At 40.9% G+C, this 17,447-nt stretch overlaps 1 protein-coding gene across 1 annotated transcript in view; it reads right to left on the bottom strand.

Moving 5' to 3' along the window:
- Nucleotides 1-17,447, bottom strand: part of carmil2 (capping protein regulator and myosin 1 linker 2) — a 68,728-nt gene that overhangs the window by 3,693 nt on the left and 47,588 nt on the right. The window contains exons 32-38 of the mRNA XM_063479050.1: nt 12,613-12,716; nt 5,607-6,471; nt 4,971-5,087; nt 3,699-3,735; nt 2,903-2,971; nt 1,279-1,529; nt 58-190 (exon numbers count right to left, since the gene is read on the bottom strand). Of these exons, the coding sequence (XP_063335120.1) occupies nt 58-190; nt 1,279-1,529; nt 2,903-2,971; nt 3,699-3,735; nt 4,971-5,087; nt 5,607-6,471; nt 12,613-12,716 (1,576 nt within the window). The remainder of the gene's footprint in view (nt 1-57; nt 191-1,278; nt 1,530-2,902; nt 2,972-3,698; nt 3,736-4,970; nt 5,088-5,606; nt 6,472-12,612; nt 12,717-17,447) is intronic.

The following is a 17,447-nucleotide window of genomic DNA, read 5'->3' on the forward strand; positions in this document are numbered from 1 at the left end:
TAAAAGTTATATCAGAACCACCACAATTTTGGTTAAATTTCTTTTAATAAGACATACCCTCTGTCACTGATTGTGCTTTTTCAGCGCGATCCTGTGTACCGGGACTTCTCCAGAGAGGTGGGACTGAAGGAAGCTCCTTTCTAGAGGACACGGTCGATGTTCCACCCTGGAAACCGTCCTCGCTTCCATTCTAGGAATGTAATCAGCAGATGTTCATTGACACAAATTTTTCTCTGTACGCCACCATTGATTTGAAATCAATGAATCAGTCAAGAAGGTTTAATTCAAGGGTTTAACAAAAGCACTGCATCAACAGCTATTTTTAAATGCAGTCCTTCATTTTCAGGATGTCAAATATGATCAGACAAAAAGGTGTTTTTCCTCTTAACAGAACAACATGAATGTGAATCATCACCTAGATGCAGCTATCAAAGTGAAAACTCCTGTACTGGTTCTAAACGGGCTAGTTCCTTACAAAATGAAAGAAAGCATAGTTCAGTTAGTTTTGAAAGCACAAAATATTGTTTAAACGTTCTTTTTTTCAAATTTCAGTTTTCTTTTCTTTTTCTATTGACTAAAGTTTTTTTTAGTTATAGGGGTGAGCGATATTTTGAATATACTCGATGTATTGTGACTTTTCCACACATTATGATTAAAATGGCTACCAGAAAATATGGCAACTGTGTGAGTTTCAGATGAGCGAGAGCTGTAGTTTGGATTTCACAAGGAGGATGTCGAACAAAATGCAGTAATTTGCAAAACATGCCATAAAACTATTGCCGCAAAAGGTAGCAGTGCCACGAATTTATTTCACCTACTGGAAAGTCATCCACTGCAAAAAGAAGAGTGTTTTAAACTCTGCATTTCAGCGTCTCCCCACACACCAAAGAAAACATCACCAGCTGTGACACCTGCGACTGTTCTTGGTCAGTCGTTTTTAGATTCACTGTCTAGGATTATGTTTCTGTAATTTGAGGTCATCACATTTTTTATTTCACAATTTTTATATCATAATCACAAAAGAACCCCTTTTAAAAAAACAAATAAATTGTCAGTTTGAATGAGTATACCAATTCAACCATATACCACTATATGGTTGACAATAACATTTGTTTTGGGGGGTTATTTAAACATCGTGATGTGTATAGTGATATTATACTTTTCTCATATCGCCCAGCCCTACTTAGTTACCTAATATATAGTCAAACAATAATAGCTTTGTATACAGTCTTACCTTCTGAATGATCTTATTCCCAACAATAAAATGAAATATATTACCTGTTTTGTAGTCTCCTCTGGCCTGCCATCATGTTTTCCTCCTTCCTGCAGCTCCACTGAGCTGCTGGAAGGAGGAGCAGAAGAGGGACGAGCTCCTCCTGCAGCAGCCAGGGTGGAGAGAGGAGGTCTGGCTGAGATGGCAGGTTTGGGTGGCAGGGGGCCAATAGGACGCTCTGGGAGGGCGGGCTTTGGAGGAAGGAGAGGATCTGGTCGAACGGGGTGCAGAGATCTGATCGGATGCCTGGGATCAGCTGGGAAGCAGGGTGAAAGGGACAGTGCAGGTGTTCCCAGTTAGTGCCCATAGTTTGGACAGATGTTTAAAAGGATGTAGATTATACACAGAAAGCATGGCATACTAGTACAGAACTTCCTGTGTTCTCATATCACAGGCCTAGATACATCAGACTGGTTACACTACAGAAGACATGTTTATGATGTCACTCACTGTCCAGTGTCCCATGTCCACCAAAACTAAAACCTCCAAAGATTAAAGTGTCCTGTTTACATATAGTACATTACAACGTGACATCCAGACTATGTTAAACTTTATTATAAAGCACTGTGTTGTTCTTTTAAATACATATAATGTTGAGGCTGGGTGTGGTCTGTGGCTCAGCTACAGGGGAGAGGTGGCGCAGTGGGTTCAGAGGCTGTGCCAGGGGAGGCTGGCAGACAGAGCTGACAATGATTGTTTAATCCTGCCTCTATTATTTCAGTAGCACGCCGGCACCTGTGGAGGGGAGGTACGAGCTGACGCTGGGGTGGGTAGCGGGACAGCTGGAACCACATGACAGTCTGAAAGAACAAACTGTGTAAACAAGTTCACTCTGTAAACAACGGCTCTTGAGCCACATCGTTTGTGCACATCCCTAACCCTAACCCTAGCACGTGCTGGGTCCCTGTAACAGCTGAGCAGTGTTACAGTGGCACCCAACATCCCAACACATGATGTTAGACCCATAGCCCGTGCAGCAGATGCACGTCCTGGCTCAAATGCACCAGGAGCAGGCAGCAGCACAGCATGAGCAGCTGACTCATGTACAGAGTTCTGGTAAGATGCCAAGGGGGTACATGGCAGGCTATGGTGGACTCGGGCTACACACAGACCTCAGTCTACCAAAACCTGGTTTGGCCGGGAGTGTTGTTGGAGGCAATATTCATGGAGGTCAGATGTGTGCATGGGGACATAGACTGCTAGAAATGAGATACAGTGGCAAATGCATAAAGTTACGGCTCCAGTTATCTCCCACCCGACACATCCCTTAATTCTGGGACAGACTTCCCTGTGCAAGCGGATATTGCTTTGTATTACTTCTAGTGGATTATGCAGCTCAACATCCTGAAGCAGTGTTGCTGCACACCTTTTCTGCAAAAGGTGTGGCACAGGCATGTCTGACTGTGTGCTGGGGGTCCTGTAACAGCTGACAAGTGTTACAAATCCATATGTCAATTTTTTACAAAACACGTGAAAACTGGTCGATCATCACTGACTTCTTCATACTGGTACATTGTCCCACACAGCAATACCGTGGTTTGTTTGTTTGTTTTTTGCTGAACTGGCTCTGCCAAGCTATAGATTGAGATTATAATTTATATGTAGACATGAGCAAGGAAATATTGATACCTGATGAAGTGGACATAGTCCTGGGCTTCATGTATGTGGGAGGTGGTTCAGGTTTGTCAAGAATAGCACCTGAGGGACAGTGACAGGACAGTAGAAGACAGTGAATATTACGAATAATATGTGAATCCTACAGCTTATAACACAGCTCTAGATGGCAGATCTTAAAACAAGGATTAGTACTGATGACTCAAACAAAATAAGAAGAGTGATGGAAAAAAAATCTAAATTTATAAAACTATATGAAACACTAAGTATAGACTCAAATGTTCTGTTAAAGAATTAAACTAAATTTGATTTATAACCATGTACACTAAAAAGGTTGGAAGACAGCGTGTTACTTAATCAGAATGGTTCAATTTGAGTTCAATTCAATTTTATTTATATAGCGCCAAATCATAACAACAGTCGCCTCAAGACGCTTTGTATTGTAAGGTAGACCTTACAATAATACATACAGAGAAAAACCCAACAATCATATGACCTCCTATGAGCAAGCACTTTGGCTACAGTGGGAAGGAAAACCTCCCTTTTAACAGGAAGAAACCTCCGGCAGAGCTAGGCTCAGGGATGGACGGCCATCTACTGCGACCGGTTGGGGTGAGAGGAGGAGGACAGGACAAAGACATGCTGTGGATGGTAAGTTATAAATGACAAATGGATTGGCCTTTATGTAGTGAACTTAAAGGGCATTACACTGCAAACAACACTGACTCGCACACTGACAACCACACACACAAACACACTTATAGAGAACATATATTTTTTATGATAGAGATATTTATGCAAAAATACTTACCATCAGAGTTGGCCTTTCTCAGCTCTTCATCTTTATTCTGTAAAAGAAGAATTAGTCTTATTTTTGTTTTATGTGTTTTCGTGTTCATAGCCATACCATTATTATAATGTTATGGCTTCTTAGCCAAATCTCGCTTGAAAAGGAGATTTGAATTTCAAGGCCCTCCTGGTTAAACGAAGGTTAAATAAATAAATAAGATAAATATGAGGTAGTTGGGATTTTACTGTTCACCTTTGTTTTCTCTTCCAACTATTTTTGTCTATTTTGCTGGTTTGGTTTGGGTCATTCCAATAAAAGCAGTGAAAACTTAAACAAGTTTAAACCTGTTTTTCATTGTAGTAACTTTACTGTACCCATTAAAGCCAAGTTAAAATTTAACATCATACTATGAAAACTGACCAAGTTACTGGTTTTCAAAGTGCACTGGTACGGGCTGGAATTTGGTGCTTTTTGCTCTATATTTTCCAGGATTTTTGAACCAGATTATCCACATAAACATATTAGGACAGAAGAACACAGGTCACCTACTAATCAGAAGGTCCCCATCTGCTCCAGTCTACATGCCAAATATCCTTGGGCAAGATACTAACCCCGGTTGCTCTCTGATGCATCCATCAGAGTGTAAGTGTGTGCAAATGTTAGAAAGTGCACAGGAAAAAGTGCTTGTGGTGTAAATGAGAGAAGCTGTGTAAAGCACTCTGGGTGTTCAGATAGAGTAGAAAAGCATTTTCTCAGTGTTAGTGTGAAAACTGCCATTACTGCTGCTTTCTATTCCTATTAACAGCACTAGCCTACTACAGAGGAGTGCAAATGTCTGTTAAGTTAAAGGTAATTTTAGATCTACATATTTCTTTGAATCATAAAAATATGATGATATACTATTTAATTACAAAAATACTGGGACACTGCCTGCCTGGCTGGTAGGATGGTGACAATACTCAGTCAGCCTTTTACGGCTCAGGGGTAAAAACTGTGAAGATTCCACACTGATCTGTACTGTGCATTTAATGAGAGTAGACTCAATAAATATGGAAAAATTGAGATACGTGGTTTTTCTTAATCAATCACTCATTAAATGGGAAAAATAATTCAACGAGATTGAATCACTTTTATTTTCTGGCAAACTTTCAAAATGTGATGTGGGAGAATGGGTAAGGAGTGTGTTTCTCACAATTTAAAAAGATAAAAAATAAAAGAGGTGTGATAGTCCTGCATATAAAATATTTAAGGCAAACAATGTTCAGAATAATATGTTTACACACACAAGCGCACTCCCCCATTTACCTGGCTCATCTTGGTTTCAGCAGGTGGAGTTTTGGCCACGCCCATTCTGTGCAACATCACCTGAAGCTTCTGTTCAAAACTAGATGTGCTCTCCGAAGCATGTTTCTGAAAGACAGTACAGAAACACTTAGAACAATAACTGTTCCCTCACACACAAGCACTGGCTTGGCTTGGTTCCGTTGGTATTATTTGAAAACTGTCAATATATAGATTGAGAATAGAGTAGATGTTTTATGAGAATGGGCATGAAGCCTTACTAGAATTTTACTAATAGTATCGCTGTGTTAACACATGAGCACAGCAAAGACGCGACTGTGTTGTTGTACTGGTCATATCCGTGTGACGAAAGTGATAACGTGGTAAATTTATCATAATAACAGGTCGACCTTTGAGGAAGTGTTTACTCTGTACAACAACAAATAGTATCATTTACAACATAAAATGGGAGCAGGTCAAAGAACAGGGAAAGGTTCTACCTTAATATGCTAAAATTAGACTTAAAACAAGAGAAATTCAAAATAAAGGCTAGTCTCTGACATTAGCTTCTTTAGAAACCTTGGTTCCCATCGAGATTCATCTCATAATTTATTGTTATTATGATGTTACAGGTATTACAAGACTGACCTTAGTGGGTGTATCCTTGTCATCAGTCTCTAATCCCGTCAACAGTATGAGACTTTGGCTCTTTCCCTCTCTCAGTGCCCTCTTGGTCACTTTTAGTCTCCTCTCTCCATATGGAGTCCCTACCAGCTGCTTGTCCTGCTCAGCCAGAGTGCGAGTGATCACAGGACTGGGCATGCGAGCTGGCAAGACAGGAGCTGCCTCTTCCTCCAGATTGGAAAGTACAGTAGTCGTGAGATCAGGGCTTGTTGTGATGGTGGGATACAAGGGAGTGGTCTCACTGGGTGGCATCATCATGGTTAACGTCTGGGCAGGCGATCTCTTTTCCCGCACATCGCCTGCAAGATGTTGGCTGGTGGCGGAGATTCCTTCTGTGGTGGTGGCATCATTAGAAATGTTAGCATCCTCCACTGACCTTGCCCCTCTCTCCTTCTCTCTCTCCTTGTCCCTCTCCCTCTCCCTCTCCCTTTCTTTGGCCTCACGGAGGGGTCGAATGAGGTCTGCAATGGAGGTCCTTTTGACCTTCACCCCTTCTCCTCCTCCTCCCTCTCCCCCACTTGCCTTGGTGGCTCGGGCAACTCGAGCCCTCTTGAAGGCGAAGAAGTCACCAAACTTTTTCTTGATATTTTTGGTGGGAAGTGTGGTGGTGGTGGTGACGGAAGAAAAGGTGGATGGAATGGAGGTAGAGAGGGGTGGAACATCAGTGGATGTGAAGGACATGTCAGTGGATGCATAGGGTGAAGTGAGAGTGGTGGTAGAGGAGGTGATAATGTCAGACGTAGAGGACAAGGGGGTTGAGACTGAGGGGGTGGAGCTTGACTCTGGGGGAGTGGCTTGGGCAGGGTTTGACTCCTCCCACTGGCCTTTTCTGCAGCAGGAAAACAGCAGAAAGAGCAACAGACAAGAAGAGACATTCAGTACTACAACTACTGGTACAGAACCAAAGACATGCTGAGCTCAGGCACACAGCTAACATGCATGCAAACATCACACAGGGCAAAAACAGCTCCTAAATGACTGACAGATTGACAAAAAACCTGGAAGCTACGCCTGGACTTCTATGTAATATGCTTAAAATTTGCATCACCCATTGGTTAAATAAATACATATATTAGTCCAATCATGGCTCTGGTCCTGAGTGGATATGAGCCCGGTCAGGTCTATGTAGTTTTGTCTTTACTTAGGGAGAGTTAGCTTAGTATAGAGAAAATGAAGGATGCTAACACCAAAGGGAAAGACATTTGTTTGAAGTTCACACCTGCTACACCAACATAACATGTTGTTGTCAACGCAGCAACAGAGCTGTTCTGACCTGGTGCCGCTAATGTTCAACTGAAAGGTTGCAGAAGCCTGGGTTTGAGTCCATCCCAGATCATGCCCTCCATATTATTCCACGTTGCTCTCTTCCTACTTTCCTGTCTGCCGTGTAAAAGCTAATAATGCTACAAACTGCTGTTCTGACGTGGCAATTCTGGTGTAATGGTTCTTATATGTTCTTAATTCAACCATGAAACAGCTGATTCTTACATTTACTGGAAGAGTCGATTTTTTCAATCACGGATGTTTACATTAAGCCTGGGTAATAATTAAAATGTAAATTGCACACACGGAGTGGTCAGGAATCAGGCTGGGTCAATCTGCTTTACTGACCATGAGAGATATGACCTGTGTGTGATGCAGGCAGGAGGTGTGTTTATTTTAAAGGTAGAAAACCAAAAGGGATGGAGTCCTGAGCATCGCCTTGTCTGGATTGTGTTCTGTACATTTACCATTCTCACAGGAAACTTGTAGGAAATATGACGGGTAAACATTCATGTATTATTAATATGTCTACATTTCTCAGCTGCCAGTTAAATCTCTGGTACATTCTGTTAATAGAAAGTAATAAATACCTTCATGAAAAAAACTGAATGATATTAAAATAAGAATACCATTGTGCTTAAAAGGGTGTTCAAAATGCTCTAGTGAGAGTACTGACAGAAATTTGCAAAACAGTTATATTTTTCCCCATATTATTATCCACAAATCCATATCATCCCCATATTATTATCTCTACATCCAGAATAGAATTTGAAATCCTTTATCACAACTAAGCACTAAGGACCCAGTCCTAATATAGACCTCATCCTCAGACTCCTCTACTGTGGTAACAGCTTTGGTTTCAGACACCCTCTCTTCTTTAACATTAAGCTTATAGTTGGGGCTGGATCATATGACCCTGAACCACGAACCATAAACCCGCAGTTATGCTGTAAAATACACAAGCACGGGACTTCCCAAGATGCACTGAGAAGCACTGAAAATATGTTTCTGACCAAAAATGTCCAAAAATGTCTATTGTTACTACAGCAACCATACTCCAAGTATCCCCTGGAGAGGCTGACATATAATACTACTACTAATATTAATGATAGTTACAGTAGTTATGGCATATACAGTAGTTAAGGTAGCATGTAAACTCAGGGCTTGAGTTTTGTATGTGGTAACAATGCACATTACACAGTGTAGTAGTTACACCCTTAATATCTGCACATCCTCTACAGTGAAAACAACAAGTTTTACTGTTTACAGTTTAAAGTACAACGTCAATCACACGGTCCAAAGACTTGCAGTTAGTAGGGTTAGGTTAACTGATAATTCTAAATTGCCCATAGGTATGAATGTGAGTGCGAATGGTTGTCTGTCTCTAGGTGTTAGCCCTGTGACAGACTGGCGACCTGTCCCGGGTGTACCCTGCCTTTCGCCCTATGGTAGTGGGGATAGGCTCCAGCACCCCTGTTACCCTGATAAGGATAAGCAAAAGAATGTAGATGGATATAATATATTGTATTATTAAATTTAACTGAGTCTGTTGCTGTAACCACATAATTTCCTTAGGGATTAATAAAGTATTCTGATCCTAATGTGACACAAAATAAAATCTTGCATGTGTACAAGTTGATTCAGCTGCCAGAGCTTTAACAGCATGTCACAGTCTCCTTCAGTGAATAGAGCTGCCTCAGGTGTTACCATGTTTAAGAGGCAAGTTTGGATTAGAGGATATTTAGAGAATTGCATCCTGACTTAAGACCAGAATGGGCTCTAGTTACTATAGGAAAATATCGGTAGACCCTATATACACTGCAGAGGTCCAAAAAACTTGTAGGCAGTCTGTGATGGTATACCCTAAAGACATATCTCCATTTGAAGGGAAGACTGGAGTGGGGGGTGAGATCATCATTGTCCCCGCTTTCATAAGGAGTCCCACGGTACAAAATTAGTAAGATAAGGCTGACTTGCACAGCAGAGTACAGTACAGAAAGGATTATGTTTTGTTTTAATTGGCTTTGTTTAACCACTTTTATTCCTGACCAACATTTAGTCTATATTCTCATCTCCATACTGATGCTTTTCCTTTCTCGCTGCCTCCTCTCCTCTTCGTTATAGCCAACATTAGCAAAGTTTCCACTGACACCCTGTTGGCCAACAGCATTAGAGGCAGTCGGTGTTAATCTGGGGCCCAACTGATCCACACTGGTGCAGTGGTAAGTGCCATTGTTTCAGTAAGAAGGTTCCTTGTCTGAATCTCCTGATCTCTGGAGCTTTTCTGTGTGGCACTAACCAGTAAATCTAAACTGTCTGTGGGCAGATAAAGTGTAGCACCATATGGCTATGATTAAATATGCCTGGGCACCTTGAATAGTCCGTATATTACCAAACCACAAACGTGCAGTCATGACATCACATTTAACAGCTGTGGAGAACACAGCCTCATTACAACCACTTCAGCAAATCAATGCTGAACATCAGAAAGAAATGTCAGCTGTCTGTGAACAGTAATTAAAAACACTAACACTAAAAAAAAGAATCTGCTATTAAGAATATAAAGGTTATTGACCAGCAGCCAGTGGATGGCTGAAGAAAGAGCACCACCATCCCTGTATACGGATAGGGGACTCGCCCTTTACATAACCTGTCATGCCATTGCCCCACACCAGTTATATTAAAAAACAAAGACAGTGAAATACAATTGAAAGCCCCGGATGTCATGATCTGAGTTGATTGTGTTGTTTTCCTTCTAAAACTCCATCTCCTTAGAGACTGTGTCTGCTCCCAGACCACCAAAAACAAACCAAAAATTAGCAAAAAACATTAAAAAATCACAAAGAAAGAACAATATTATCAACAACTGCACCAAAAAGTAAAACAGTGAAATGTGGATTATTAAACATTATGTCTCTGTCTTGAATAAATAATGGATCAACACACCGATTTACTCTGCCTTACAGAAACCTGGTTAAAGCAGGATGATTATGTTAGTTTAAATGAATCAACACCCCTGGGTCATTCTAACCATCAGAAACCTCGAAGGACAGGCCGAGGGGGCGGTGTGAAACTCTCTGAATATAACAGAGAGTTTCTTTCACTCCAGCTTATTAACCAACCAAAGACCCAGAAAGTTTTATTTCATTTAAAAAACCAACGCTTAGCCTTATCAACCCTAGCTGGATAACTTAAAACTGGAAAACTTATTTGCTGTTATCTGTCGTCCACCTGGTCCTTACTCAGAGTCAGTGGGTCTATCTGATCTCTTAGACTTTTTATTTCATTTAGTGCTCATCTATAAAATAATTATTGTGGGTGATTTTAATACCATGTAGACCTAAAAATGACAGCCTCAACACAACATTTAATCTATTATTAGACTTAATTTGATTCTCTCAAAATGTAAAATAAACCCACCCACCACTTTAATCACAGTCTAGATCATGTTCTGGCATATGGTATTGGAACAGAACATTTAACAATATTCCCTGAAAACCATCTTTTGAGCTTTTGAGCCAAGCATACCCTTAAACCTAACCTTATCTGGTAATGCCAGATGGTTGCCCTCCCTGACCCTGGGTCTGCTGGAGGTTCCTTCCTGTTGAAAGGGAGTTTTTCCCTGCTGTCAGTTTTTCCGTCCCGCAAGTACTTGCTCATAGGGGGTCGTCCGATTGCTGGGGTTTCTCTTTATTATTCTAGGGTCTTTACTTTACAATACAAAGCGCCTTGAGGCCACTGTTATTAGGATTTGGTGCTTTAGAAATCAAAGTGAACTGAATTGATTTGTTTTCCTTGCCTCCTTAGTGTTCCTTTGTGTCAAGTTTCTGAGAATATGTTTAGAAAGTTACTTCCTGTTTTACTTTGTTAGGTCACATATTTCTCTTTGCACCTGCCAGTTACACGAGTTTCATTTCACAAAAATATATCTGAATGAGATCTGATACAATCCTCATGACTGGGTTAAGACAATGTCATCAAAAGTATGGATGTTGGATGAAATGTGCTCAACTAGGGATCAAAATGGTCCAAGGGAGAGATGCCTGTCATTGAATTCTAATCATGTGTGCTTACACTATGACTTCTGTCATTACTGCCAATGTTCATATGGGAGTCAGATGAATATTTTCTGTGTTACAACATTGTAATTATATGTAATCTCTGTAGTAGAACAAAATCTCTACTGAGTCAGGTTTGAGATTATCAACAGATGAAAAAATAAAAAGCCATAGTTCCCTGCCTTGGGATTCAAAGGGAGTTTTTTCCTCTTTTCTCTTTTCTGACAGGTTGTCCTCACACTTATTGTCTCTAGAATTTAAATACAAATTATCTAATCAAAACAATTGCAAAAGACATAGTTTGATGATATTGTGAAGTGGAGGGGATCATGGAAGGTATAGTCCTGAAAACAGCTTTAAAAACATTCAACTTTGTGATGTTATGACAACACTGTGTGCACTGGGTGCCTAGCGTGAGTAATAGGGAAAATAACAACGTTGGCAACATTAGTCCAAGCTCAAGGAGTAGCACTTCATGCAGACTAAAGAGCTGTTAGGGTGCAGCTTATAACATTTATAGGGTCACTGATCTTCTGTACCTGTAAGCCAGCTATATGACTTAGGAATATATTACCTAGAATGCCAATATAGAGAATTTAAAGATTTGGAGAATTTAAATTTTTGAAATTCAGTTTACAGTCTGTTTAATACTAATTTTCTTGTTGAAATTTGCTGACTGAAAAAACAACACAATAAGGAAAACTGTCATAAAGCTAATAACCTCAGGTTGTCATAATAACCTTTATTTAATCTCCTCCTTATCCTTTCATTCAGCTCCAGAAAACTGTGTGTACACCTCAGGTCATCACATGTGGTGTCACACACACAATATTTTCAATGTACAAATATTGTGTGTGTGGAAAGTTGTGTGTGTATATGCATGGTTGTATGTTTGTATCTGACTCAGGTCAATGTATTTATTTATGTATTTAATTATATATAAGGAACCCCATAGGCTTCCACAGTAGTGGTTGCTAGTCTTCCTGGGGTCCAAGTCATCGAGTATAATCTAATAAAACATTACACAATAAAGCAGATGCAAAGATGTCCACATGATTTGGCTCTTACATCCACAGTAAGGCTTTACAATTGTAAAAATATCAGCATGCAAATATCAATAACATTGAGGCACAATACACACGAATCAAAAACAGGTCACAGCATTGCCCTCCTACAATATTTACAATAATTCAAAACTGTGTAAATGGGCTTTTAAATGTATTTTATTACGAGTAGTAGCTAGTTTTCTAATTGCACAAAGCAGTTTGTTACACTTAAAAGATGATCTAAATATAACAGAGAGTTTAAAAAAATTAGTTTTGGCTCGAGGAATAACTACATTTTTTTCTTAAAAATCTTGTAGCAAAATTGTGTATTTCATCTGGTTGACTTTCTTTGATCTCTACTCATCCTGATCATCATCATCATAACTCCAGTTGAGCACTGTATTTTGGTAATAGCCAAATTAACATTGTTGACCGTAAAACAGAATTTAAACAGATTTTTCACCAATAGTAAATTTCAACTACTTGACAGTATACGATATACTGCTGAAAATTAAGTAGTTCAAATTTAAGTTGAAGTTAATAATTGGTGAAGAGTAATGCATTTCTTGTGCATGTGTGTGTGTGTGTGTTAGGTCAACTCACAGTGCATAGTCAGGGATGATTTTTTTGGTGAAGAACTCCTCCACTCCTTCATCCACTCTGCCCATCTCCTCACTAGCTTCATTCTCCACCTTTGACACCGCCTCCTGTAAGCAATACAATATAATGTACAGTATGCAAACCATGCATTGTGTGTAGCTGTGCTTGCATTTTCATTCTCCTCACTGTCAGACAGACACCAGGGATTTGAAGCCCTGTAAAAAAAAGGATCATTTTTGTTGCCACCTAGTGGCACACCGATAATGTGTTGTCTAAAAAACAAACAAACACATTTTCTGTTAGAAATGAAGTAAGCTAACAAATATGTGGACTTTCCACAGACTGGTTGTTGCACATAATCTGTACACTGCCTCCATCTGACCACTAAATGCAGACACACACAGCCTGGGGTGGAGCGGACAGCAAGCGGGCTTGACAATAAGTTCTGCTCAGCATCAGCTAGGAGCGCGTGGACCTGGATCAAACCAAATCATGGAATAAGGAGGGGGTAGGCGGGGTCAGAGGCTGACTGGAGTGTATTCCTTGTTTTGAAAAACGAAACAAAACTACTGCTAGGAAACAAGTAACTTTTAAGCATTTTTATGGTGATGGGTTATATAATAAAAAGACTGACTGAATGTTCTGCTGTTTTCTAGTTCATGGTGGACATGGTGGTTCACTTGTTAGCATAGTTGCCTCTTCGTTCAAACCTCTGTGCAGTTTGCATGTTATCACTTCCCTGGAAACCCTCTAGGTTTCTCTTACAGTCCAGTAATATGCAGGACAGGCCTGCGTGTCACTGGACTGTTGGTCACTGGGTTGTGATTCTAAATTGAACATTAGTATTGATGTGAGTGTGTGTGGGAGAGCTTCACAAGTAGTGGACCGAGGCTGCTGTCAGAGCATCAAGAGCATCTATGCACAGATGTCTTTAGGAAAGGGGTTACAACTGTTACAATCCAAGTATCAGGCCACTCCTGAACCATAGGCAACATGAGAAGCATCTTTACCTGGGCTTGACTTAGCAATCATGCTGCTAGAGTGTGGAATAAGAGTGGAGAGGCACCGAATCCAAGAGGTTTTAAGTTCAGTGTAACATTTCCAAAGCCTACGATGATTTGGAGTGCCATGTTGTCTGCTGGTGTTGGTGGTGGTTGGTCAATACTGTTTTTATATCCAAAATCAACACAGCTATCTACCAGGATATTTAGACCACTTCATGCTCCCATCTGCTGACAAGCTTTATGGACATACTGACTTCCAGCAGGGCTTGCCATCTGTCAACGGTGCTGACTTTCTGTGGAATTAATATAGACTATATAAAAGCTTACATTTTGAATTAAATGACAAAAAGAACCCCAAACAAACAAACACTAGAAACAATGAACATCGAATGTATCTCTTTTTGTATACCTTTGCAGCTTTTATCAGTTGTCTGCCTTTTGGCTAAGATCAAGTGTTCTTATCACTGTAATATCTGATAGGCGCCAATTCGAGGGCAGCGTATTAAACACTTCTTCCGTTCGCTCCACGCATCAACCCGGTATTGTCACGCTTCTGGAAACACTGCCCAATTTCCACAATTTCACTGTACATGCAGTTTGACAATCAAGGGTTATTCTGCTCTTTAAATTATTTTTTAAAATCTTCAGTTTTCCCATAAACCAATCAGATCATCACCTGTTTGTTTCAAAGTCTAGCTAAAGGGTGAAGTGAATTTATCTGGAGTGTGATGGAGCCAGACTGAGAAATGCTGTTCATTGTGAGCCACATGTAAGAGATTTGTTCATTGTGCATTGTCATGTAGGTGACCATGTACTGTATTTACCACACTGTCATATTCAATCAATGGTTTTCTTCTCTCTGATAGAAGTCGTATCAAAACATCGCCTCAAAATTGAGTTAAATTAAACTCAGTATCAACCGAACTCCTTTGTCATTGCTATTAGTCACTAAATTTCATTGACATTCCATGTCAATTATCGGTCCCGTATTGCTACTTTTCTTTTCCTGTGTGTAGGTCCCTGAATTCGTATCATGTCCTAGTCCCTTCTTTCTCTTTTTATTCACCTTTTAACTCTGCATTAATTTCTTACATGGTCATTCAAAGTAAAAGACTATAATTTTTCAAAGAGCTTCTGTTCCTCCTACTTTGATATTGTTACTGTAATTATAAGGATTATAAAGTGAAATCCTACCATGTTGTATGAAATGAAAGTACTGTGTCTTAAAGAAACATTCAGTAAATTAGCACACTGCTGTAAGTTCCCCATCCTATTTAACAGTCTTGAAATGCGTTCTTTTAATTTCCCATATATTCTAACTTTAATACAGTTCATGTAGTCTTGATTAAAATACAACTATGGAATCACTGTGCATTTCTATTGTAATCTAACATGACTATTCACTCCACACATTTCAGCTATTCTGTTGAGTTTTGAAATAGACCGTTCTTACATTTGCTGTGAACTGTGCAATAACAAGCTGCACTTCAGGACAGCTCAAATTCTAACTAGGTCAAGCCCACTCTGTACAAAAAAATACTTACAATAGTAGGATTGCAGCAGTGTTAAAACAAAGTCTTTTTCTAATCCGTTCCATGTTGAAAATTTAATTTAACATTGTTCTTTCTGTACATTGTACATGTGGCAGCACATAGCAAAGGATTACCTTATAAAAAATACACTCCCATTAGTTATGCTGCACGAGTACAACAGAAAAGCAGCTGGATTTCAATGAAAATTTTTTAGACCTATAAGCTGCACTGTTACAATCGAAGCATAATTCACTGCCTAACAACAAAGCTGAAAAGTAGCATTTTCGCTAATAGTAGCTTAATGTAGTGCAGGGGTGTGTCCAGAGGGAGAACTTGGGGTGGCACACCCCCACCCAAAAAGAGCATGGACATGTAATGGTAAACCAGTTTCTGCTCATTTGTCTTTGCCCCCTCCCCTCCAGCTTTGCATGCCTCCACCTCCTCCCACAAAACAGCTTGAGAAATCTATCCCAACAGGTAAAATCCAGTGAGTTGGATAAATACTATCAATTCCCCTGCCAGAGGTGGCTTCCTGGAAGCGACTGAATGAGACACAATAACCTGGTGGCTGAGGTGACAGCTGATCAATCTCCCCCTAGACTGTGGATTCATGTATGCCTAATCCTCTCCAGCAATCACACTGAGTATGTATGTTTGCATATTTTTGATGCTTTTGAGACTCTGTTGGTTCTTAGCTAAAACACAATCTCCTAATTCACTGGGCTTTCCAAAAAGTAATCAAGTCTCCACTCCCATGACATGTGTCTACAATCTCCTTCTCCCACAGGTGAAGTGTCTCCTAGGGTCAAGTTTCAGACTCTTGACCTCTTCACTGTTCCATCCATTTACCTTGGGGAGGTCTTCTAAAATGACCTAGCACTTAACTTTACCTACTAGTCGCGTCTACAGCCTCTCAAAGGCCGAATGCAAGGACATGGAGAATTACATTTATGACTCCTTGGCAGCAGGAATAATCCATCTATTGTCTTTTCCTTGAAGCTGGACTCTTCTTTGTGGAGAACAAGGCCGAGACCCTCCGTCACTATACAGATTTCAGAGATTTGAATCAGATAACCATAAAGCAGCTACCCTTTGACATTTTTTTCTTCTGCTTTTGAGCTGCTACAAGAGCCACCATCTTTACACGCTGGATCTCCATAGCACATAGTGGTCCACATCAAAGAGAGAGATGAATGGAAGACATTCTCATCCCCCCAAAAATGGTTGCAAAGATTCCTGGAATTTGCAAATTTTAATCGTTGTTTCATCAGGGACTTTGGTAAGGGTCTCCAGCAGTCCTGTTCCAATGAAATCTGGAAGCAGAGGGCGCTTTTAGCCCCTTTTCCATTAGTACCTACTAGGGCTGCCATGATTAGTTGACTAGTCACGATTACGTCGACTATCAAAATCGTCGACGACTAATTTAATAGTCGACGCGTCGTTTGAAGCTTTGTAAGATCCCAAAAGAGGCAGGATTAGTAGGATTTAAGAGTGTAATAATGGACTAAAACAGAAGATGGCAGCATTCCAGCCTCCCCTTTAGTATGCTTGTTGGGAAAATTGGATGATGTCACTACAGAAACTAATACAGTCCACATGGTTTTTACTGCCCTATGCATTGCCAAGAAAACGGTCCTCATGAACTGGAAAAATAAAAATAATCTTAATCCTAATCAATATAAAAACCATCTAATAGATCACATTAGTCTCGATACAACCTCTGCCACCACATTAGATCAATCCCTCTGGGCTCCTTTGATCGGCTCCATCACCTAGCGGGGGTGGGGGGTTGTGGTTTGGTCCCGCCTTAGCTATTGTGGTTGATGTGGAGGTTGGGACGGGCTTGGGGCGCCTGGAGAACCCCTAGAGACGTTATCCCTGGAGGGCTCAACCCGGGGGGTTGTGGTCATAACCTGGTTAGTGGCTCTGGTCGCTCTTAGAGGGTGTTCTCCTCGTGGCTGCGTGCAGCGGGGGTTGGGGGATGGTCTGTGCTGGCGGACGTAGGTTACTGGCCTGGTGGCCTGGCTGCCCCTGAGTGGATCCGGGGCAGGCGGGGGGGCTTGGGGTTCGGGGGTGCTTCGTCTCCGTGATGGGGCTCTGGCTGGGCCTTGGGGGCTTCGGTCCTCGTTGGTGTGTCGCCGAGGTTGTGGGCGGGTGGGCGCACAGGGGCTCAGCCCTGGCGCAGGGGGCCTCTGGTGCATCGGCCTAACTGGGGGGCTCTTCAACTGACAGGGAGGTTGTTCCATCCTTGCAGAAGTCCACTCTGCAGGTGGGGGAGAGACATAGGAGAGGTGGAGAATAA

Source organism: Pelmatolapia mariae, linkage group LG7 (assembly GCF_036321145.2).
Source record: "Pelmatolapia mariae isolate MD_Pm_ZW linkage group LG7, Pm_UMD_F_2, whole genome shotgun sequence".
Lineage (NCBI taxonomy): Eukaryota > Metazoa > Chordata > Actinopteri > Cichliformes > Cichlidae > Pelmatolapia > Pelmatolapia mariae.